Source organism: Pygocentrus nattereri, chromosome 15, assembly GCF_015220715.1.
Source record: "Pygocentrus nattereri isolate fPygNat1 chromosome 15, fPygNat1.pri, whole genome shotgun sequence".
NCBI lineage: Eukaryota > Metazoa > Chordata > Actinopteri > Characiformes > Serrasalmidae > Pygocentrus > Pygocentrus nattereri.
In genome coordinates, this window is record NC_051225.1 from 24843738 (window position 1) to 24869510 (window position 25773).

Here is a 25773-nt window from a genome sequence, read left to right on the forward strand (position 1 = left end):
ATAGAACGAAGCGTGCTGCAAATGTTGGTGCATCCAGGGTTAGAGCATATCCATTTAAAATGTTCCAGCTTTTGAAATGATACTTTAGAAGACTCTAGTGTAGGCCATCTAAAGCAGCTTGGTTTGTTGCAGGCTGTTTGACTGAGGGGGACAATAGCGGTGAAATGTGCCTAGTGCTCAGAGAGAGAAAATAAAAGAATACATCAAGGCCCTTTAAAAAGCCTTGCAGGGCAAGATGAGAGGAGTCGAGTAGATGGGCTCTTAGGCCGAACGCGTCACCCAATCCCTCTCCTGTGGACCGGGCCCTGGCTCTAACTCTATTAGCCGGCACTTTGCTAATGGTGTTAAAAAAGACAAAGAGGGCAGGCAGCGGAGAGTAGGCCTTGTGATACACTTAGCTCTAGAGTGCATGGCATCATTATCATTTTTGGTTGGGTGCCTGTCCACCCATCGTGCCCCCATCCCCACTGCCCCCTCCATTACATATACAGGCAAACTCGACTACCTCCTTGAATGCAAGGCCGGAAACCTAAGATTAGAAGAGGCAGGGTTTGCATCTGATTATTGAACTGCTTTGTATGTTTGTTACAGCATGTTCAAGGGGAGAGGTGTTGAATTTGCATCTGTGTGCCTTATTCAATGTGTATGTGTGTGCATGTGCATTCATGAGCCTCCACACCGCCCGTAAGCACGCAGAAGCACTTGTGGTGCTGCTCTTGTTTGTTTTTTATGGTGTGTTTTCTGAGACAGGTGTTTACCCACCCCATGATGAGACAAACAGTGTGTAATCTCATCGGCGTAAAGAAGTGCACCAACTACTTCACTGCAGTATTATAGAGCTTAGAAGCCCCCTAGAGGACAGCATATGCAGAGAGGGTGTATCTCGTTTTTTTTTTTTTATCCTCACTGCCCATAATCAACCTAATCTGGTAAACTGCCATGAAATCCCCTACTTTGTAAAACATGAAAGTAAGTGATTGCATATGGCAGACATAAGGAAGGTTAATGTCCTCTTGCACTCCTCTGCTGATTCTCTCCCTATCACAGACTAATGTTTTTAGAAAGCCGAGTATGCTTTCGGCAAATTAAACGTAAGCAAATCTTGGCAAACCTGCAATTAATCTAAAGTGCTGCTGTCATTCAAAGCAAGTGAAAACTCCCCTAGTCAAAATGGACAGCTTTGTCACAAGTCAAAACAAATTGATTACATCACTGATTACAGGGCAAGGAACCTAGAAATATTTGAATTCTTCAAAGCTCTTGGGATGTTTTCTCAATGTATGTTCTGTCATCATGTAATCAGGGTCCTTTAGTACTTTATTTTAGTAATAAATACTATTACCAAAACAGGAACTCTCAACAAGCAAAATATAGCTCTTAGTTAGGATTGTGCAATATATAAAATGATAGTTATATGTCTTATCTTAATTGCCTGCTTTGGCTGGATTTGCAACCTGTATTTTTTACCAGTATGCTTAGCTTGTTTTGCTCCTTGAGGAGAATATAGACAGCTAATAGCACAGCACTCAATGAAGCTGAGTACCCCATACAGTGCTAATCAGTCATAGGAGACTGGTGAGCACACGGACCATTTACACAGTCAGACTCGCACCTGTTAAACACTGTTTGATAGTTGCTGCTGGTGTTAATAAGTGTCTACTCATTAGGGTTCACAAGAGGTCAGAGGAAGTCGGCCAGCAGCGGCTCTGCGCTGAACGAACAGGGCCGTAATTTATCACAGCTCTGCCAATAGCCGTCGGCTTTGATCAGCGGGCCATCGGGCAGTGGGGCTGCGCCACGTTTGACCCACCTTTTCCTTTCTCTCTTGGTTAATCTTGGGCGTGAGGGCTGTCGATGAAGCCAGAGGAGCAGAGAGGAGTGGGCCACTGGCCCAGAGGCTTGGATTACAGTTGCCATTTAAAGGAGTTCGCATTGTAAATCTTATTGCTTGGTTTCGATTTTGTTGCTCTGATCCCTGATAATTCACATGTGTATTTGTACATGAGACTGTCATTAATGTAAACAGACCTATGTCTGATAAGAAAAATAAAAACTGAATACACTTGGGCAGCCGTACAGCGCAACATTATTGTAGCACATGCTAGGAGAAATGAATCCTGTGTGAATACGATCCTGTGTAAGCAAACAGTGTAATGATGACCAAAACCTACATTTAACTGAAAACAGTGCAAAGACAGTATATCAAATGCTGAAAGTGCAATTTTTTTTTAAAATATATGCTCATCTTGAATATGACTCCAAGAACATGTTTAAAAAAAGCGAATTGTGTGATGCCAATTATGTTAATTGGCAACAGGTTAGTAACATGATTTGATATAAAAAGGGCATCTCACAGAGGCATTTTCATCCCAGAGAGTAAAAGATAGATAGGAGTTCACCACTCTTTGAAAGACAGCATGGGCAAATAGCACAACAGCGATTCAAGAACGTTTCTCAATATAAAGTAGCAAAAAACTGGGGATTTCATTCTCTCCAGCACATAATATCATTAAAAGATTCAGAAAACCTTTTTATGTAATGGACACGGCCGAAAACCAGTATTGGACGGCCTTGATCTTCGGGCCCTCATGCGGCACTGCATTAAAAAGAGACACGATTCTGTAGTAGACATTTTGGAAATATTGGACGCTGCATCTTCCTGGCTAAAGAAGAGACAGACCATCCAGTTTCTTACCAGTGCACAGTTCAAAAGCCAATATTCATGATGGTATGGGGGTACATCAGTGCACATGGCATGAGTGACTTGCACATCTGTGAAGGCACCATTAATGCTGAATAATTTATCCATGTTTTGGAGCAACGTACGCTGCCATCCAGGTGACGTCTTTTTCAGGCAAGACATTGCTTATTTCAGCAAGACAGTGCCAAACCACAAGAGCTTGACTCTGTAGTAAAAGACTCCAAGTGCTAAACCGGCTTGCCTGCAGCCCAGACTTGTCACCCATTGTCACCCCAAAATGTTGAGCTGCTGAAATCTTATGTCAAGCCTATATCAAGAATGGGAAAACATTTAACTTTCAAAACTACAGTAGCTGGTCTCCTTAGTTCCCAAATGCTTACAGTGTTGTTAAATGAAGAGCTGATGCAACACGGTGGTAAACATGGCCCTGTCACAGGTTTTTTTAAAGTGTTTCTGGGATCAAATTTAAAATGGGCATATATCTTTCATGAAACAATTACATTTCTTAATTTCAATGTGTGATATGTTGTCTTAGTACTATTTTCAAATAAATGGGGTTTAAATGATTTGCACATCATTGCATTGTTTTATTTACATTTTGCAAAATATTCCAACTTTTTTAGAAACAAGGTTATACTTGGTGTATGCAGTATTCATTTTCTGTCAGCCCAGATTATCTACTCAGCATCATCATGTGACCTGCTGTGTTTATGGTAGTTGTAGTCCACCTGGTAATACAAATAATAGACAAATGTTTGTAAACCAAGCGCCTTGAGATATACAAAATGCTCAAAAGTTGTTTAGACAGGGGTTTTAATGTCATTCATATAGCCATTAACAGTTTAAGGTTATACAGTTTACCAGCTAAAAAATAAAAATCCTCCTCTTGTGTCTCTGGATTCAAAAGCGGAGGCACCCCTTGCTGCCTGTATCTGTGTATATCTTTAACCAATAAACTTTTAAACATTTTAAATAACATTGAGCCTTACCTGTAGGTAATAAACTGTTTAGTTACCCATTTTGACTCCATACATGCATTACTGCTGGTGCGTGTTTACTCACACGCAAAGATGCAGAAAAACACTACATGAGTGCTAACGGCGGCCCCTTGTGGGGAATCTGAATTATTCAGGAGAAAATGATTTATCTATACATTTCACAAAATGAGCATTAAAATTCAAACCTTGTATCTGCTGCTTCTATTTTTCACAGTTAAAATGACAATTTGTTGTTGTGCAGTTGTTATGTTTGTGATAAAAGAAGTTAATTTGCTCTTCACCGCTTTGAACTTTTATAGCACCAGCACTACATGCTTAAAAATTCTACATACAGCCCTGCATTTGGACAAAAAAGTGGTGCTTAAACTTTAGACCACCTGCATTTGACCTAAGGGCAATTAGAGCGGACCAGAGTGTTTGTAGTAGACTTGTCTTCCTACGGCCCCCTGTTCTGAATGTGGGTGTGCATGCATGCGTGTTTGAGCCTTTCCAAATCAGCCCTCCTCACCCAGCCACCCACAGTTTTTTTTTTTTTTTTTTATCCAGACGTGCAAACCGTCACAGATGTGCTGTGTTTTTTTTCCCTGCCTGCCTGCTGCTGTGGCTGTTGTGTGGGATTTAGGCAAAGATAAATAGTTTCCCCAGTCAGAGGGAGTGTAATTATTCCTCCCTTGTTCGCAGGGCTGTGAGAAACAAGTCGAAAATGCGGCCTGCCTTCTCGACAGGTAACTGCAGGTACGCGCAAAAGTGCGTCTTAACAGTCATTCGGCACCGAAATCGCAATTCTTCCTACTGTTAGCACAATCGTTAAGGCAGGGACCACACACATGCAGAGTAATTGTACATCTGAAGGAGATGCTAATGTGCATGATATGTGGGGGGGGGGGTCATCCTAACTGTCATTACAAATTGCATTTAACTTTCACACAAACTGACTAGTTTTTCTGAATTTTTCTGGTTGTTTTATTGGCCAGTGTTATGCATTGATCCATGTGATATATAATGTATACGTAAAGTGCAAGCCAGGTTTCAGATTTCATCTGTTTTCAGTTCCTGCTTTAATGATAGAAAACAGCTTTGTGTTGTGTTGTATGGCTTCATATCTTTCATAGAAAATAGATTTAATTGGCTTCTTGATTGTTCTGCAATTTGTCTGGACTCAACCAGCTGTTTCTTTTTGTTTTGTTTCCTCCTTTTTTCATTTTTTTGTGTGATTTTTTTTTTGTGTGTGTGTGTTTTCACCACAACCCTTCTAAATGACTGAAAGGACTGAGAGAACAGGCCAAAAGAAACGTAATTAAGGAGAGAAGCGCAGCTGCCTGGTGAGGATGGTGTTCTTTTATCCCACCGCTGCCACCGCACTGTGACTGTGGGCAAATGAGGACACCCTGTAGGTTTCGATGCATGCTTCTGCTTAATACGGCATTGCATAAGCCACTGTGCTAATTACCACGGACCTCCCCAAATCTAGCCGTCTGGTTACAACTAAACATGGAAGAGGAATCGGGATGGCACAGGGGGAAAGATGAGATCCAACTCTTTCATCTTCGCCAGGCAGAGGCAGTTTGTCCCTTGAGGCACGCTCTTTTTTTTGTCTTTGTTTGTTTTCTTTCTCAGAGTATTTTTTTCTCTTCTCGCTAGCACTGACTGAGCATTAGCTGGGGGTTAAGTTTGCGTAAACGCAGTGATAGGAAAATTGCTCAAGCCGAGTTGGAATAACAGGCGAGATTGTGGAGAGATGCTGGGGAAGGGTGGTTAGAGCTGGAGCTGAGGGGGGGGCTCGGCGTCTGCCTGACACGAAGAACAATAAACATGTTCCACATGGGGAGAGGTGGGCTGCAGTTAAAGTCTGAGCCACTGCACGTGGAAATGGCTTCCAGACCTGGACCTGCTAGCACAAAGAACCATTCTGAAACACGTGCGCGCACACACATACACAGCGTGGCCTCCAGCACTGGCCCGTCTCCTCCAGTCAGTCTATTATAAACACCAGCGCGGCTCTGTCACATGTGTTGCCGGACCTCTGCCACTAAACTGACCTGCACTAGAGTCTCTGTCTCTCCATGTCTAAAAAGAATGAGTCCAAACACTAGCATGCCAGTGGATACTAAGGATACCCAAACGTCTGCTATTTGCCTTAGATGAGACTCATCAAACATAGTGGCACAAGGCTTGAAGCAAAATTAGTTCTGACATGTGTGAAAAGGTTGTGTCAAGTTATTAGCCTGCTATGTTTGTGTTAAACAAACTCAGCTGGGTCATCGGTTAATTGCAGAATAAATTCATCCATTTGCCTCAGCTGGAAGTCAACAAAAGGTGAAAGACAGACAAAATCAACAGCAATGGAAAGTCTTGCCTAAACATAAGGCAGGAATCCATGTAATGTTAAGAGGTCTGCTCTTCTGTGTGAACTGGCATCCCTTGGAAAATTCTCCCTTGTATAGTCTTTGCATTGGATCAGGATCTAGGCTGCAAGGAATGAAAGAGCCCGGAGTGTAGTGCTCACCAGTTAGGGAAATGTTGATCCACAATACAATTTGTTTTTTAAATATAAAATGTGTAGAGTGGACAAAGAAACCAGTGCTGAGGATTTTACTCAAGATTAAAAAGCAGCTCATTCCTTTTCATTCAGCCTCTTTGATAGTTTTTTTTTGTCTAGACACATCACATCAAATACATTTAGATAAAAACTGTATTATTTTGAATGTTCTTGTGTAATCTAGCATTTTTTAAACTGTATGGCCATTGGGTTATTTATTTTTATTTTTTTAAGAAAAGATGTAGAAAAACTTTAAAATCTTGAAAAGAATTCCTTCAATATATTTGTCCACAGAAGAAAAAAATATTAAATCAAATAAATTCAAAATTTAAAAAGTATTCTTATTAAGCATTTCACACTCTTGCCCTGTCGAGGAATAGACAAGAACTCTAGTGGACCTTTCATGTTGAGCTTTGGGTTTATTTTATTTGTCCTCTGAAAAACTGAAGTTTATCAGTTGGTTAATTTTAAGTGAATGGTTTCGCAGTGGCATTGGTGCTTAAATTTTCCACTTTGCACTCACACCACAGACTTTGAACAGATGAAACATGTTTGAACTACAAACGGAGAGAAAAACTCACAGTGCTGTGTTTACTTGTCTTTAAACACATTTTCGTAGTCATCTGTTCCTGAACAAGCAATGTTATCACTCCAGAAATAGCAAATAAAATAAAAAATCTATGAAAATATGTAACATTTGATTTCTGACCTGATATCTAGCCCTGTAGCTAGTTTCTGTTTCTTTTACATAAATGCATGTGATTGGATAAACTGCAGAACAGCACGGCTACCAGTACCAGCACTTTTTTTATGTTAACCGACTTTGCTACAGACTTGTTTTTCCCTTAAGTGCTTGGTTTGATCCATTGAAATATTTTGGATCTGCATCCTGACCACGATCTGCTAGTTGACAACCCCTGGACTAACCCATTTGACTTCCATCCATAGGTATACATTATTAGAGATCCAGCAACATACAAATTGTCCCATTCTCACTTAACCAGGACCTGAAGCTCTCAGGGCTGGCTTTATGACTCCTAATGGCTTTAATGACCCTTTGGCTCCTTGGCTGAAAATGTCAAATACTGTAATAAATTATGGGATCCCTCTTATCAGATCCACTTGTTTGGTTTTGACCTCTTGCAGTGCAGATGCTTCCTGCTTCAGGCCTTAAAAGCAGGCCCAGTTACAGACAAACATTTACCAAAGGAAGTCATAAAGACCAGAGCTGGAGCGCAGTGCAGGCTGTGGCGCGCCTGATGCAACAGTAAATCAGGACGCTTCAAACCCCTGGGAGAGCGGCACCAGTTGAAAAGTTCACACTGGGAATCTCCTTCTTCTAAACACAGCGAATGCAAACAGTTTCGTCTGATTAATTGAAGTCCCGTGGGGATTTTGGTGGCCAAGCAGAGCACCAACCTCTCGAGGAGCTTCAAAGTCTGTGCACGACTTTTAGTTTGAAAGCCTAATTGATCAATCACCGCCATGTGTTCCTAGTTGTCTGGAGAGCACGCAATTGAGAGACTGCAGGGGTAGGTCTGCGTGGGATACAGGACCAAAGTGAGGTTGCAATGACGCGCGGCTGGGGCACTGATATTAGAGGGAGGCCAGGCTTTTAGGCTTTGCGTTAACCACATTTCTCAACCACCATTGCCGAAATGGTCAGCCTTTGTTCAGCGTGCAGCGTAGCTGATTTTATCTCCTATTTTGTTGTTGGCCTGACATCGATCAGTATTTGAGAAAGTTGATACCCTGAAGATCAGATGGGAAGTAAACATCATATAAGTGGATGTTTGTCTCCTAATGGCTCTGAATTGGGTGAAATTGTTTGGGGAGGCTGATCCTGAATCAGAAGCTCAAAGAGCAATAAGAAGACCACGGAGTGATTGATGAACGCAGTTCTGTTAGCCACATGCATTAACTCACTCTAAATGCAACGGCTGCTTTTATTGATATTTTCATCTGTCATCTCATTCCTTTTCCTCTCAGCTCCACCTACATCAACCAGCCATTGTCCTTGTGGTCGTTGTTTACACCCAGCCACAAGTCTCAATCAAAAGGAGTTACTCAGACTTTGGGAATGTTAAAGTGTCAGGCAGCCTCCATTGCCTTTAATGCCAGTTGAGAGGGAGGTAGGAGAAGGTATTGCTATTGATTTATTGAGACATAATACACATTAGGAATCCAAAAGAGAGATGTTATGCTCTCGCACTGTGCCATAATGATGTGATAGCCATTAAAGGGATCCTAACACATGTTTTTATTGCAGGATGATTAAATTTAGACAGCATCAGTTGCATCAGAAAGGTTGGGCAAACCCAACTTTTTCACTAGCTTTTCTGCCTTAAGCATCCCACAACAAATACTGGCAAAGGGTTAATCAGACTGCAAGGCAAAGACTTTTACGAACAAAAGAATGGCCTGAGCATGAGAGCGTGAAGTGCAGCACCCCAGTACTAACAAAAGTATTCTTTTGTACACCACGCCAGAGTAATAGAGAGAGCTCTCTGCTGAAATGGGATGAAGTGTTCTTTTCTAAAAGTAGATAATCCTGGCCACTACAGCCAGGTTCTCCTTATATTTTATTTAGGCTCTTTCGGGGGACCGGATGCTTGGCGAGGGAGAGTCAAGCAGGCTGTCAGCATTCGCGCAATGTGTGGGTTTCAAGGGTGCCAACGATGGAAGGAGAAGAAAGTGACATGTTGGAGGGAACAGGAGGGAAAAGAAATAAAAAAAAGTACATGCACTGAAAAGAGGGATTGATCTCTGGGCAGCAGCGATAAGGAAGGGAGGCGTTTGGAGAAGCCTTGCGTGGCGGCAGCTGGAGTTTGGCCCCTCCACAGCCCTCTGACAGTAATTCCACACCCAGATTAGCTGTCATCTGATGCCAAGCCTTACTCCAAGCCTCCTTCTTTGCTCCTTACCCCCCTCTTGCCCCTGCCCCCTGTCTCTTTCAAAGACCCCAGGCTGCAGAGCTGGGTGCTGTTCTTATAAACATAGACTTAAGCCTATAGTCTAAAGAGGGCCATGGTGCTAGCCTGTTCTGTTTTGGCACCATTGCTTTTGTAAGGTCTTTCTGAGGACAAAAGAGTGGAGGGGCTTTGTGTCTGGTTTTCTGTGCAGTATTCATAATGAACCATGAAGTGTATTTCCACCCATTTTGGACCTTTTTGTATATTTCTTTTGTATAAATTTGTATAAATTCTGCTAAGCACTCAGACTCATCCTGTCCAAAACTCAGCCAGAGTTTTCCCCGTACCTTTTTTTGACTAAATTTAATTTAGCACTCCAGGACACTAGAAAATATGTGTATTTCTTATCTTGACAGGCCTTTTTGTACCCTAGTGTTGCAACACTATGGAGTAGGTGTGTCAGTTGCGCTGATAACATACCATTTGAGATCTTTCTACCAGAGCCGTCACATCTCATTCACATAAAGCTCACACGGCAGAAGAAATAGGAATGCTTCCTCCAAAGAGAACACGACTCATGACTTTTCCCGGCTGTGAAATGGTGTTAAAAATATAATACATGCCTTGAGCTAAGAATAGGACCGGTATATGGAACAGATCTGCATCTACATGCGCAGTCATCTTTGGGCAATTTGACCGGGGTGTGCCAAGAGCCGTAGGTTCAAGCAAAGCTGCAGCAGTCCTCGGGATTTAGCCAGCTCATGCCACCATGCAGGTGCTCAATTTGTATCCAAATTGCCCCGGCCGACAAACTCATTTTCGCCAAGCTGGGCGAGAGCCAGACCTTGTGAAAGCGCTTAATGAAGCCGCTCTCACTCTGTGAACCCCTGTCAATCTCTGCCTGTCCTATGCTGCTTGGTCATTCCAGTCAGTCCCTCTTCAGCACTACTGGCCCACATTATCCTCACCCGTCTCCCCTCCCCACTCAACCCCTAGTCACAGGGTGCAATGAGAATATCTCCTGCATGAGTGACATGTGCCATCAGCTATTTGCACCAGCTTGAGATCATTTTGGCACTCCTAAAAGTCTAGTTCAAGGGCTTTTTGTTTTTATAGCTTCCTGTAGGGATGTCCAGATTTTTTTCTTTGCCCTAAACCCAGTCCATTTACCATTAAGCACCTGCCAATACCAAATGTTGATCTGATATTTGTGTTTTTGGAGATTATATAAATACCACTACCACTTCAAGTAGACAGTTCAATAAGTTAGATTTGCTGGGCTGCATGAAATCACTTTAGTCATTCTAAACTGGTATGTTTTGGTTTTTTGTACCGCCTTTTGGAAACTTTTATTGTATCTTGAAAACGCATTTAATAATATTTCAAGTTGCTCCAACAAGCACAAAGTTCTCCTTTCCTTTGAAGTTCAATTTGATGTTAATGACCTCACATTCCAATTTTACGTTTGGCTAGGCTTCAGATTTGAATTGGGACCTCTCTGTCCTCTTTATATTCACTTGTCTGTCACAAAAATGTAATAACATTGTGTTTGTTGCCTGTGTTTTTTCTGTAGGTTTGTACATGGAGAGTACACGGTGGAGGTAGCCATCAACGACTACCTCGACATCTACTGCCCGCACTACGAGGTGCCACTGCCACCGGAGCGCATGGAGCGCTACGTCCTTTACATGGTTAGCTATGACAGCTACATCACCTGCAACCACCTTATCAAGGGCTTCAAGCGCTGGGAGTGCAATCGCCCCCTGAGCCCCAACGGGCCACTTAAGTTCTCTGAGAAGTTCCAACTCTTCACGCCCTTCTCTTTGGGCTTTGAGTTCCGCCCAGGACATGAGTACTACTACATCTGTGAGTAACTTGCTCCATCCCCCTACTCTTCTCACAGAATCCCTCATGTCTCCTGTTGCCCTCTGACCAGGTATCCCTATTGCTTCGGGGGCTGATCATCTGCTTAATTGAAGTCTCTCGAATTACAGGAGCTAGGATACATAAGGCAGCGGAAGACCTGCTCTTGGGTGCACAAGTTTCACAATGTCCAGTAATCAATAACGTGTCACTAAGGCAGCTGTCTCTAAAAATAAATGGCAGAGAAAAACTAAACTAATTTGGCATTTGATGAGCAGTAAGCATAAATCAGCATTGAATTTTCAAGATTTTGGACGCATTTGTTACTTGTAAATATTTGTTAAATGCAATTAACAGTTCTTCATCATCTGTCAGATTTGGCATGTTAATCTTGTGAAGGCAAGTTGGCAGTATTAGGTGGAGGTGATCGAGATGATTATTGAACACAGTGAATAGTTACAAAAAAGGTATTTTCAATGATTTTTCTAGGACAGTAAAACATACCCAATCCTTGAGTTGCTCTTTTCTCAGTAATTCTTCTACTGTGATTTGCCTGCTGCTCATTTCTGAAGGACAACCTGATCCTGTTTTATGAAGCGCAAGGGAGTGAGGCACACAAACGGCAGGGGTTTAATTAATAGGCTTTGCTCTGTAGTTTTATTTGGCTTGCATGTCACTGTCCCCCTCCCAGGGCTCTGAACCAGCTACCGTTTTATGCCATCGAACCATCATCTGCAGTGTTGACTCTGTTTTTAGCAGCCCTCACCTTCACTCACATTGCCGCCATAATGCATGTTCCATTGAATGTGCTTATTCAAGCTGTATACAAGATGAACGAAGGCTTTGAACCTTCTGAGCATCCCTTGGTCCAGATTTGCTTGACCTTCCTTTTCTTTTTTGGTGCATCCCGAGCTCTCCGCTGGATGAAAATGTCAATTTGTCAAATGCCCCATACGCTATTAGCCCAGCACTTAACCGTGCAGGGCAAGATCAGCGCAAAACCAGTTACGGACGCCACCAAGCGGAACACTCTCCAAATTATGCTGATTGGTTAAATCATATTTAGTATGGGGAAACCTGATGGGGGTAATTGCGTTCTCGACAGCCCGGGGCGGCGGTCATTACCATTTTTTGGACAGGAACAGCTAAAAGCCATTAACCTCAGGGATAGGGGGGGTTGGCTCCGGACAGTGCTTGGGCCATCAGTGCTGACGTCTCGTCCTTTGGACGCCCACGCCCACTGGGCCAAGGTCACAGCGGCCGCACCCCTTCGCCTGTACGCTCAGTCCATCCTCCATCCACCTCTCTGCCGGTGCATGACGGGGGGGGGGGATTTGCCAGGGTGCATCTGTCCCTGTTTTGCTAATGGCTCAGCGAAAGGTGTCCTTTGGCCTGATAAAAAGGGCTCCCGCTGGGCCTAGGCAAAAGGGAAAGGCTCAGGGCAGCACGCCGGATGCATTAATGAGGCAATTTCAGCTCTTTTTGTTTTTCTCCCCCGCTCACTCTAGTTTTCCCTGTTGCACTTGCACTTTTTTTCCTGACTGTGTGTGTTTGTGTGTTTTTGTTACAACATGAGAGGATTGTAGAGAAAAGTTCACGGATAAAGAGAAAAAACAGAAAACCTGAACTTAGCTTTTCATCTTAAATTAATACAGCTCATTAACTGATTCCTCTTCTCAGCCCTGGCTGTCCCATGATGTAAGAGAGCCACCGCTTGGCCAGTATGTTCTGTACAGAGGTGAGGCTTTGCCATATTGCCAGAATGGGCCTCTGAGGACCTGTCGCTCTTCACTGCACACAATGAAAATAATGCATTATGTGTTAGGACACTTGATCCTAAAAGCAGAACCGTACAAATGGCTCATTTGAGGACTAAAAGCACATTTGTTATAATCACTGGTTATGTGGTCATTTGTGAATGTTCGCTGCCATCTGTTGTCCTTAATAACCAAAAGGCTTGGAAACGCTCATTCTCTAATGAACATTCTCAAATGCAGGAGATCAATGTAGCAATGAGACCTGCAGGATGAGTTTCTTTACAAAATTTCCAAATCATTTATATTTTACCAAATACATATAAATAAATACAAATACAAGACATGGTAGGTAATAGTGGTGCTGTTTTCCCTTTTTGTGACACCATAAACTATAGTATACAATATGTAAAATAGCAAATCATTCACCTAAGCACCTCATCTTCATAGGCTATGCCTAGTGCACATGTTCTGTAGTGTGTATATGAGAGTTCATGCTCTTTGCTGGTTAGAGTTCTGCTGAAGCAACAGCAGGTCCTGTATCTCTGGAGGCATGAGGCCAGTGGAAGAGCCCTACTTGGCACCATGCAGCCCCTTCAGGCCCACCTCAAGTCTGCAAGACTGTCCATCTTACCACATATGGTCCATATTTCACTGCTTATTATCTTCTCTGTGATGGAAAGCTATTTGAGCTAAGTGAAAAAGCAATGGGCATCACAAAAATGTCAACCCCCCCACTAATCAGCAGGGCGTCTAGAAACTTATTCCCCTCCACAGGACGTTGTCAGTCCTGCAAAGAGGCGAGGCGGGAGATGGAGAGGTCGAACGACAAAGAAGGAAAGAAAGAATGGGGGGTTCAAAGTTTGCATTCAGGCCTGGGTGATTCTTCTCCGTGTCCTGAGCTGTTTTTAATGCTCCCCGCCCCGCCGCTCGATCCTAGGCAGGCCATTGTCCCAGACAGCAGCCTGGGCAGGGAAGCACTTATGCTAGCTATTCAACAGGGCTCTCTGCCCTCCTTCCCTCAGAGAAGTGTTTGGCTACTACCAGTATTGTAGCTGTCATGGCCCCTGGGGTTATGGGGCAAAAGGGGGCTACCACAGAGGAATAGGTCGTGGAGGGGGAAAGGGGGCTTAGCTTGGTTATCCTCAAACAAAAGAGTGTCTCCATCACCCCAGGACTGACCCCACCGCACCCAGCCCCAGTGGCTGAGAAAATGAACGGCAACTGTGGCAGCTTCACAGGACTGTCTATATACAGCTAAGATTTACATATGAGCAGAAAATACTGCACACTGCTGCTAGTTACAGGATAATGCATCCCACGATCATCACTCTTTTATGCGTATGTACGCATACACTCTTAAAAATACAGATACCAAAATGGATTATTGGAGCAAAACGGATTATATGTCAGAAGAGCCACTTATTCTTGGTTCTTTCAAAATAGAAGCTAACGTAGTAAAATTGTTATTGTAGTTAAAGAGGTAGAATGTACTTGTGGTCACCTCAGGTTTTTTGAGATTCTCTTTTTTCTATCATAAGTGTTTATTGATTGAGTTGTTTGTTACAGAATTCACAATTACTCTCTATGCTGTTATATAGCATCTAAGACTAAAGTAAGACTAAAAAAAGCCTGCTAAGGCAAACAATGAGAGAAGTCTATAGTTCTCCACATAAAGTAAATTTTTTCAGGCTTTTATGCAGATTAGTCAAAATGTACTATAAATGTCTTGAATATTTAGTTTTTATTTTATAATGTTAATATTTGCTCTTCTACTTTGTGATGAAAACTTAAATTATATTCAACATAGCTTATTTTTAGTAATCACATAATTTTATTTAATTTAATCATTAAATTTAATTTGAATGCACATATTCTTACTGATATAGTTAGGTTGTAAAGCTTGTCTATATCATCAATAAACATAGCAATGAATTGACTTGTGATTTTTCAGCAACTGTTACAACCAGCCCCACTGTCCATTACAATTATACTAGTAAAACTAAATGTTTTCAGTTGAATTGTTTAAAAAATGGTAGATGCTGGAAACAAAGTTTACATATGTAACAGAGATGTGTAGGTTGCTTGTATAAAATATTAATACTCTTGCTCAGATACTTTAAAATGAATATACAAAAAACAAGGTGATATGATAGCTTGTGTCCTGCTATACCCTGCATTTCAGTGTACTGTACGGTTCTTTAACAGAAATTCTTTATAAACGTTTGTAAATGTAATGGGGTAATTTCAAAAAGCAGGATTTCTTAGTTATCTGGGTAAACTAAGCTCAAAGTCAAGTCTGTCCAGTGGGAAAAGAACTGAGGAAGCTTAACTTAAGTGGTAGCTTAAGTTATCCAGATAACTCCTGCTTTGTGAAATACCAACAGTTCATAGTTCTCAAACACACACACACACACACACACACACACACACACACACACATATCTGAACCCTCAAAATTTTCAGATACCCTGTCGCCTTATCGACACACAAATGCAGAAGTAATGGCTGGTGAATCAGTAGGAGTTTGCAGCTTGGGGTTATAAGGTCCAACACCAAGGGCCGTCAAGCAGCTGTGATCAGCCGTCACTTTGAACTGCTCTTGAGAAATCTGCTTATCACACTGAGATTTCACTCCACATAATTTTGTAAGCATTCCCATACTTAGCATGCAATGGAGCTGTCATTTACATCGACCATTCTCATTTACAATCACGATAGCATACATGAGCGAATGCAAATTACAGTATAGTCCAATCATGACCAGCTTTGATTTCTGCCCATTAATCTAGGGCTGTTAATCTCAGCTTGTTTTTTTTCCAACTCTGTATTTTCTTACAGTATAAGGAACCCCACTGGCAATTTTTATGTCCATTCACATGAGAACACCTGTTAGAGCAAAATATAGCTGCAAGAGCCTTTTAGTGTGAAACCCTTGAGGACGGCAAGAACGAAGGAATTTTTATGGATCTGAATAATAGAATAAGAACTATGTCATGGCAGCTGTGAGTAGTCTTCCATTTGTATTCTTAAAAAATTTGTCCTTGGTCAAAAACACATTACCAAGCTTTTGAAGAGGAGGGAGAAAAAAGGCTTCATTCAGCTCGCTCTTCAGTTTGGGTCTGCCACTGATGTTATCGTTGAAGGTGCATAGAGCACAAGTATTTTTCTCAAAGCCATATGGTGTGTGTGTGTCTGAGATAGAATGTGTGTGTGCAGCCACATGGGTTGCCAGAGGAGTGGTGATGATTTGTTCTTTACACTTGAGCCACAAAGCAGGCGGCTTGATGGTTAACATGATGAACTCATGTTTGCTCAGAGCGAAAAGCATCTCTATGACCAGGGCTGTTTTTGCTGTCTTGGATTGCTGTGTTTTATTAAGATTTCAGCTTTGTTGGTTAAACTTGTGTAAAGAGTGTTGTGAAACCAGGGATGTGCTCAATTAGCCGTTCGTGGTGTCAGTATTACTGAAATCATTGTATGCGTTGCATAAATATACAGAAAGTATACAGACAACAATTTAATGAAACATCGATTTTATTTTAAACAGGACTGTAAAATTGGTGAGTTTCCTGGTATTTACAAGGAACTAAGTGTATTATATTACAATCATACTATTACACATTCTTATGCATTAACTGCCCTACTGAATTACTCTAGCTGATGTCAGCTAGGTCCAGAAACTCTCTGACAAAGTCTCTGACAAACTAAGTGTTGGCACTTTGTCCACTGAGGAGAAAAGACTTTGTGTAGGAGACCGCAAGTCTCTATCAGCATCCAGTGTTGTTCCAGTTAGCACTGTTAGCTCATTAACTCATCCGAAGAGGCAGCCTCTGTTATTGATCCAACATGAAAACCTACGGGTGTCCAATAGCTATTCTTAATAATCAAACATGTTTTCAAGCGTATTTATCGGTGTTCTGTTAAATTTTTGTGCAACACCAGGGCTGTCACCTAAAATTGTAAGCCTTCAGCCCTGCATCAACGTCAGTCAAAGTCCTCAGTCATCAGTTCACCCCTACAGTTACTCGGATATCAAAATTAGTCTGAATGCACATCCTTGTTGTCGACTAATTTCTTCAGAATACATGTTTTAATGTACATGTGTTCCATTATTTGTTGTTATTATTTTCCTAATGGGCCAGATAACCTTGGAAAATATTTACTTTTAAATTCACTGTGCTTTCTCCTGCATTTCCTTCAGAATTAGGAACCCCCCCCCCCCCCTTAAATTACCAGAAATTATTATCTCTAAAATTATTAAGTACATCTGCTGACATTTCCAGGAACATTTCTGATGGGCATGTCTACAAGCATTAGCTGATGTGCTTAGGTGCCTATGATGTACAGAGATACTACTGTTATTACTGCTTCTACTAAAAGTAAATAACGGTAACAGTAATTAAGCAACATAAGCAAGATTTTTTCTTCCTGTCATTTTCAGACAGTTGCTAACTTGACATGAAGTTCACATGAGAGCAATCACAGTGATAGCATGTGACTCAAAGCTTAAATTTCAAAATAAATACACAGTCATTTGTAAAAGTTAACACATCCTTTACAGGGATCACACCTAAATATTGCATTTTTCAGCGGATTTCAGTGCAGTTTTTGTTGAAGTTTAACATGTTGGAAAAAAGAAAGAGGAAAATGTCTGTGATGCCATTTGTTTAAAAAGTAAACGTCTTTGTCTCTCTGTTTCTCCACAGCCTCTCCACACCCAAACCTTGCTGGGAAGCCTTGCTTGAAGTTAAGAGTTTATGTCAAACCCACAAGTGAGTATGTCCATGAACCCAAAAGACCTTAATGCCCTATGAACCTGTTCTGCCTATTGCTGTTATTTATGCTCAAGGCCTGGTGACGTGAGCACATTGGTACCAAAAGTTTTGCAGTCCTGCACTGAAATCTTCTGGTGTTTTATCCCAGCAAGAGATCTTGCAGAGTTTCTACTACAGTCTTGAAGCAGGAACACTTGTATTATCCTGTCTGGTGGACAAAATCCACAGCATTAACTTGATTTAAGGTTGAGCCTTGTTCCCAGGCTGTGAATGAACAACAAAGTTCTCCATCCAGACCTCCACACATCACTTGATAGTTTATGGCCTGACCTCTGAAGACCACTGAAACAGATAATGGTGGCCCCTCAGGGCACATTCTATAGGAAGTTATTCATCTGACAAGGGCCAGATAACAATCCAGAAAAACATCTGACCTGCGGCTAATCATCTCTGAGGAGCACAGAGGGCCTACCAGCCAGGCATTTGCTCGTCCATCTTCCAGCACAGCTTGCACTTAAACAAAAAAGCTTGGTTTGTTTAACCCTGAGTCTTAGGTAGGTTTGCTATGAGGCCGCACTAGCTAACCTTCCCCTCCTCTCTAAGGCATCTGGTGCAGGCTGCTACGTGTCAACGTCCGAAAAAAGCACAGGCTAATCCAGGTTCCAGTAAACAGCAACCTTTAGCCTTTAGTGTTTAAACCTGGCCAATGTCAATGAGAGCTGAATCGAGACGCAGGAGTCAGCTATAACACTACAGGTATTTGTACAAGGCCGAGAGGAATGCCATTAGGTGCCATGGAGCGTTAAGTGGAGTTTGTCAATATTTGCCATGGTGTCATTTGAAAGAGTTATTTTCCAGAGTCGTGCCTTTTCAGAGCATGTTATAAATTTGGAAGAGAGTTAGCCGCTCTGGGTGCAACAGCCCATTAGCCCTGATGTAATTGTTAGCAAACAGACTAGCCCTCAGATCATCAGTTCCAGTGAGCAGTTAAGACAATTACATGCAAATTTGAAATGATGACACTTTTTCCCCTCTCACACTCTTGTTTGTTCATAAGAATGTCTGCTGAGGTAACATACAGTGTGTGGCCTTCAAAACAGCTTCATTTCACAACTTTGAAAACAATACAAAAAACTATTGTTTCGCTAATCTTGCTTTGATTGATGAGGGAAACAATCGCGAGAATTGCTGGGGTCAGGCCTAGTACAGTGATAAACAATTCCACTTCTCCCTGCCAGCAGACTCTGGCAGCACAGGGCTGTAACCATATCCAGCACAGGCTACATATTGCAGAGCTAGTGGACAACTTCATTTCCTGTGAATGCACCATAGTTTGGCTTGCTTTTAATTTAATTTTATTTTTTTACATCAAGGTGTTGTTAACTGCAGTACAGCCTCACTCCCAATCAATAGGTTTGTGATTGATTTAGTAAAGCTGTAACTGTTGCAATATTTAGGGCATTGAACTCAATTGCATTGATGGATTGTATTGAACCTCTTTGCTGCCGCCAGAACTTCAAACCAGAAGTGTAACAGTATTTGTATATTTGTGTACAAAAGGTTACAAACAAAAAACGTAGGGAGTAAGACAGGAATTAGCCAGTTTATTTATGTATCTGCTGATACCAATACATAATGGATTTTTAAGTATGCTATTTGGATTAGCATTTTGGAGAAATATCATTTGTATTTGTTGGGTTACATTTACAATAAAAATGAATAAAATACAGACGTTTTAGCACAGAAGTTCAGTCGCCTAAATGTTGTGGTCTTTCGGAGTACAATAAATACACATCAAATGTTCGTGTTCACTAATTTGAGCCTGTGAATCACATTACTGTAAAATGTATTACAGTCAATGCTGAAATTAATCATAAGCAGATAATAGCCAGATTTTGCTGTAATGTCTGCAGTGTAAGCACTGGGCTCCTCTGCCCCGTTAGTTCTTCACGTCCAGCAGCAGTTGGCGAGTTTCATACTTTATTCAGTGTTTGACTGAGTGTGAATTTGGCACACAGGCTTGAATTGTGTTTCCTTGGAGTGTGGGTCCTTGTGAAATGCCGTATTCATATGTTAGAGAGGAAGCGTTAGAAGAATGGCTGCCTGTCACTGAAATGCTTTCTAATACAAAGCGACCCGTCTGGCCTGCCCGCCAGCTCAGCTCCGACCATTACCATAATTCCTTGTGCTAAGTCTGCTATGCCTCTGTTTATTTTCACGCGCTCTGCCAGAGCACGGTCCTAATCTTATTTCAGACTGGGGTGGTAATCTCAACCCTGCTCATATGCAAAGCAAATATATTTAAAAATGTTTTTCTAAATATATTTTGCTGCATTTTTGAGTGTATAGAGTATATATATAAATGTGTAAATGTAAATGTGTGTTTTTATGCATTTATAGCAGCCATTAAAGGTTAAAAAGTGCATATTCTCTCAATTAGCATTATATTTGTTGTTATAGTGATGAAAATGTCATATCAAAGATATTTTCCTGAACATACTGTGGAACACTGATAAACTGCATGTTTCATTACAAAGAGAGCATAATTAGTCTGTTCCCACATATCATGTATCTCGAAAATATCATGAAGTGTCATGGTATATTTACATATATATATAAATAAGTTATCCCCAAGGTAGCCCAGCTGGCTCCTTATGAAGCTGTGTAGGTATGTATGTTTTTAGCATTTAGGAGAATGTTTTGATGATATTGGTGTTACAAAAATCCAAAAACCTGCTCCTGACAAGTGTCACCAGTGAGTACAGTATGTTAGGTGCTCTTTGATGCTATCTGCATTGCAGGAGTGACAGCAAAACTGCTGCATCCGTCTTTTCAACTTAATCTAGGTCAACCAAGACAAGAGCGTTCCATCAGTGCACTGTCATTTACTGAGTCCGCCTCTCAGTCCTTCAGTGTTATATTTAAAGTTTATATAAATTCTGCAGCTGTACTCAGAAACGTATGATTCAAATGTGCCTCTCTCTCTCTCTCTCTCTCTCTCTCTCTCTCTCTCCTTAGATGACTCGGTATATGAGTCTCCGGAGCCCTTTCTGACGGACGACACCAACAGCAGCCGTGCGCTGACCCCCTGTCTCTCTCTCTTGTTGGTCATGCTCCTGCTGTTACTCGGCCCCTCCTAGCACAGCAGCCCACCACAGCCCCAAACCTGGCACAGCCTGAAGCTCAGCGCTGCTGGATCCCCCCATACAGCTCCAGTTAGCCACCAACAGCTAATACCATTTCCATTTATGGCTTCTGACCACCATCCCTAGCATCGCCACTCCCGCAGGCCGCTCATCATCCGATCATATGGGACAGCCGACAAGAAAAGACCGTGACCCCAGCAGAAAACACTGCTTTCCCATCACTCGCCAAGATAGCTAACCGTCCTCCTCCCGCTGCCTCCAGAGTGATTTTTGCTTGTTTGACTCGTCTCTGTGCTTTTCTATCAACATGCCCTAAATTCACACTGACTGTCTAAACCACTGTTGTTCCTGTTGATCATGTAGTTTGGTACATGTACACATTTCCTTTTTTTTGTGCAGCAGTGAGAGGGAGTGCGTGTTGTCTGAGAAATCCCCAACACCGTTTCTGGAAAAATAAAAAAAATTCCATTAGTCTTTCAGAGTAGGAAAGGGTCTTTTCTGTGAATCTGCCAAAGACACTAGTTTAACTTTTATACAGGGAAGGGGAGCAGGAAGCATTTGGCTTTGGTTCGAGATCACAGGCAGTCAACGGGGCTTCGCAGGCTCGGGAGGGGAAACGCATCACAAAGGAAAGTGTAGATTTTTTTATTACAATCTTTTTTGTCATACAGTAAAAAGAATGTTGAGTAGATGAAAAAATATCTATATAATAATAATAGTTACAAATGGCCTTTTTTCACTGGTGCTCAATCAGAAAAACAAATCTGTCTGTCACAAAGCTACAGTGCCAAGTGGAAGGGGGGCATGCTGTGTTTGGTGAAGTGTTTGTGTATTTCAGGTCTTTCTCTCTTGTCTCGAGACCTTTCTCTCTTTCTCTTTCTATCTATCTCTCTTTCCTTCTGTCTCTATTGCTCTCACTCTTTCTCTGACTCTCTCCATTTTCTGAATGTGATGTTTTTTCTATGTGACGAACAGCTCCACATAGATCTCCTGCAACTGCACTAAAGCCCCCCACCCCGACCCCACCCTCAGCCCACCCACTTTTTCTCTGAAGTGAGCAATCCTGGAGAACGAAGGCCCTGAACTCAGAACCAAGCTGGTCACTGTGAGACTGGAACGATCAAGGCCTTCCGCTGCGAACAGACTGTGAGAGAAAGAACGGATGCCTCAAAACTTTAATCGTGGGGGGTCATGAATTCAAGTAGCACTTCTGCTTGAGTGGACGCTTATATTATGGAAATCAAGAAGAGAAGAGGATAAAAAAACTGGTGGGATTATACGTGTGGTTGAATTATTTTGTGACGGTACAAAAAATGTTATAAAAAAAAAAAAAGATTTCGGGGAGAGCCGACGTCGAACATCGGAAAGATCGAAAAAATGAATAAAATTTTTTTAACTGGTAGTTGGAACTTTTCTATTTTGCTTTATTCCATGTTATTTTTTACTTTACTTTTCAAAAAAGCAGCGGACATTATTCATATGTGATATGAAAATATGAAATTATAAATGTAGACCCTCGAATTACTAGAGCAATGATGGTACCAGTTCTGCAGTCGAACAAGTCTAGAGAAGTCAAGATGTTTGCTATTGTTGTTGTTGTTTCCTGCTTGTATCACATTCTGGTACTTGTAGTCCTGTAATGATTTTTTTTTTCTCTCTCTCATTTCAAGTACAAAGCCTTGTACGGTGTTCTTATCAGATCATTTTTATTTGGTGATCATGTGGCGAAAACAATTTGCGTTCCTGTTAAATGTTCCAATGTTTCGGGAAGAGGAAAGCTACAGGAAAAAAATGGAAAAAAATGAAAATAAAGCTTTTTGTCTATAGCAGAATCTGTTCTCTTCTGCACAGTGTGTTTGAGTGCTACAGTACGACAAGTTCGCATTTCCCTGAACTCAACGTTTTGGGCTGCGGTTTTCAGATATGACTTAAATTAATAATAACATTTTTAGAATCCGATTTTTCCCTTTATTAAGAAATTTCAACAGTAATTTAAGAACATCGCTTAAAGCCTAAATCTGTGCACATTATTTGGTTAATTAACATCACTTCTCAGACGTTTGACATTTCAATTAAACAACGTTTAATATCCTCATATTCAAATGAACATTTTAACTGGTCACCTTCAGTCAGAAGGATAAGACACATTTTAATCAAAGAAGACACCTTCAGTCCAAGGCACATGACATCCAGAGCCTTCCTCCAAGGACTTAATCTAAGCCATATCAATCCTACCCCAAAATAAAGGCTTCCATAAAAGCTCCTACTTTGATTTTGGACTTGAAAAACATAGCTGCCCATTTCTGTCCATGTCTTATTAATGAGATCTAAAAGTGGCAGAGTAACTACTGGTCTTTTGATTTTCAGCTTGAAAGAGGCAACTACTTTCTCTCTGTCTTTAACAGTTGATGGACACATACAAGTCTAAATACACACGTACACTTCGGTGTTCGGTCATCCAGTGGGCAGGAAATGTGGTTGCCTGTGGACAGCTCTTATCCAGGATGATGGCAGCGAGAGGCTCTGAAAATGGTGGCTGATAGCTCTGAATGCTGTGTGTTTCATGCAGAGATGGTAACCACCAGGCCAGGGAGTCTGTCATTGGAATGATAGAATAATTGCAAAAGTGTATTTGGATGTTTCCCCCACAATTGTGGCTATTTTCTTTCTTCCTGCAGATATACAACTGAAAAAAGAGCAAAAATGTTGAAAGATATGTTGGTTTAAAATACTTTGAGCGCTCTTTGACGCTCCCTCGGAGTTCCCATGTTCACATGTTGCTTCTTTATCAGATTAAGCAAGTTATGAACATATTTATGCAATTATCAGTTCAAGCAGTTGTTTGGCCACAATTACAGAACTGTCCCCTTGCAGTCAAACCAAATGCAAACTAGCCAGGGCAAGTCTGGAGGCCAAAATTAGCTTCTTTAGTTTTTTTATTTGAGCCATGAGGCTACTGTAGCAAACAACGGTGTTGAGTTGGTTGAACAAAGTAATCCATTACTACTCATTATTTAAAGAAATGGGTGGAAAAGTCTAGCTTACATGATTTTCCATTCACCCCAAATGCAAGCTTGGTGGCCAGATTTTGCTTATTTAGAAGGAAGTTTAGAACTTGAGTCGTTAGGCTAACATTGCTAACAATCTCTGGAATTCAACCTATTTCAACAGCTCCATCTGAAAACTGTGTGGGTGTGGCCACTGAGCAGCTTGATTGACAGCTCTTTGTTTAACACTGCTAGTGTGCTCCATCACTCATACAGGACTAAAATCATTATCCGGCCTTTATGTGACTGGAACTGGATAAAGAAGTTTCTCTGACTCTGAAACTGTTCTGAGTGGGCAGCGCAAGAGATGCCAGTCTTGTGATTGGTTAAGGGGAATGCTTATGGAAGCACTGCGCAAAATTAGGACCACCAAGTTTACATCCGAGAGGAAAGTACAACCCCAATTCCTGGGACGTTGTGTAAAACAACAGAATACGATGATTTGAAAATCCTTTTCAACCCACGTTCAACTGAATGCACTACAAAGACAAGATATTTAATGTTCAAATGGATAAACTTTACTGTTTTTTGCAAATATTCACTCATTTTGAATTTGATGCCTGCAACACGTTCCAAAGAAGTTGGGACAGGGGCGTGTTTACCACTGTGTTACATCACCTTTCCTTTTAACAACACTCAATAAGCGTTTGGGAACTGAGGACACTAATTATTGAAGCTTTGTAGGTGGAATTCTTTCCCATTCTTGCTTGATGTACAACTTCAGTTGCTCAACATTCCGGGGTCTCCGTTGTTGTATTTTACGCTTCACAATGCGCCACACATTTTCAGTGGGAGACAGGTCTGGACTGCAGGAAGGCCAGTCTAGTACCCACACTCTTTTACTATGAAGCCACGCTGTTGTAACACGTGCAGAATGTGGTTTGGCATTGTCTTGCTGAAATAAGCAGGGACGTCCCTGAAAAAGACGTTCCTTGGATGGCAGCATATGTTGCTCCAAAACCTGTATGTACCTTTCAGCATTAATGGTGCCTTCACAGATGTGCAGGTTACCCATGCATGGGCAGTAACACACCCCCATACCATCAGAGATGCTGGCTTTTGAACTTTGCACTGATAACAATCCAGACAGTCCTTTTCCTCTTTGGCCTGGAGGACACGATGTCCATGATTTCCAAAAACAATTTTTCCAAAAACCACAGGATACTTTTCCACTTTGCGTCAATTCATCTCAGATGACCTCAGGCCCAGAGAAGCTGGCAGCGTTTCTGGTTGGTATGGATATATGGCTTTCACTTTGCATGGCAGTTTTAACTTGCACTTGTAGATGGAGCGACGAACTGTGTTCACTGACAGTGGTTTTCTGAAGTGTTCCTGAGCCCATGTGGGAATATCCGTTACAGAATGATGTGGGTTTTTAATGCAGTGCTGCCTGAGGGATCGAAGGTCACGGGCATTCAATGTTGGTTTTCTGCCTTGCTGCTTACTTGCAGAGATTTCTCCAGATTCTCTGAATCTTTTGATGATATTATGGACTATAGATGATGAAATCCCTAAATTCCTTGCAATTGCACGTTGAGAAGCATGTTGATGCTCCCTTTATACCAAATCATGACACCTGTTTCCAATTAACCTGCTCACCTGTGGAATGTTCCAAACAGCTGTTTTTTGAGCATTCTTCAACTTTCCCAGTCTTTCGTTTCCCCTGTCCCAACTTCGTTGGACTGTGTTGCAGGCATCAAATTCAAAATGAGCGAACATTGGCAAAAAACAACAAAGTTTATCCTCTTGAACATTGAATATCTTGTCTTTGTAGTGTATTCAATTGAATATAGGTTGAGAAAGATTTGCAAATCATCGTATTCTGTTGTTATTTATGTTTTACACAACGTCCCAGGAATTGGGGTTGTACTCTGTTTTTGTTTTTGTATTCTGTTTTTTATGTATTACATGTCCCAACTTCATTGGAATTGGGGTTGTAATATAGTGAAACTAAATTGGCCGTTTCTAGGTCATTTGAAAATTATTCAAAGGATATACTTAGTGCATATTTACTGTTTGCCAGTAAAAATCCGAT

The 25773-nt window shown here is 41.5% G+C and overlaps 1 protein-coding gene across 1 annotated transcript in view; it reads left to right on the forward strand.

Moving 5' to 3' along the window:
- LOC108437279 (ephrin-A2) overlaps positions 1 to 22517 on the forward strand; it is a 120804-nt gene extending 98287 nt beyond the window's left edge. Inside the window, exons 2-4 of the mRNA XM_017714274.2 lie at positions 10724 to 11016; positions 17477 to 17542; positions 20564 to 22517. Coding sequence (XP_017569763.1) covers positions 10724 to 11016; positions 17477 to 17542; positions 20564 to 20685 — 481 coding nt within the window. The 3' untranslated portion in view covers positions 20686 to 22517. The remainder of the gene's footprint in view (positions 1 to 10723; positions 11017 to 17476; positions 17543 to 20563) is intronic.
- The last annotated feature ends 3256 nt before the right edge of the window (positions 22518 to 25773 follow it).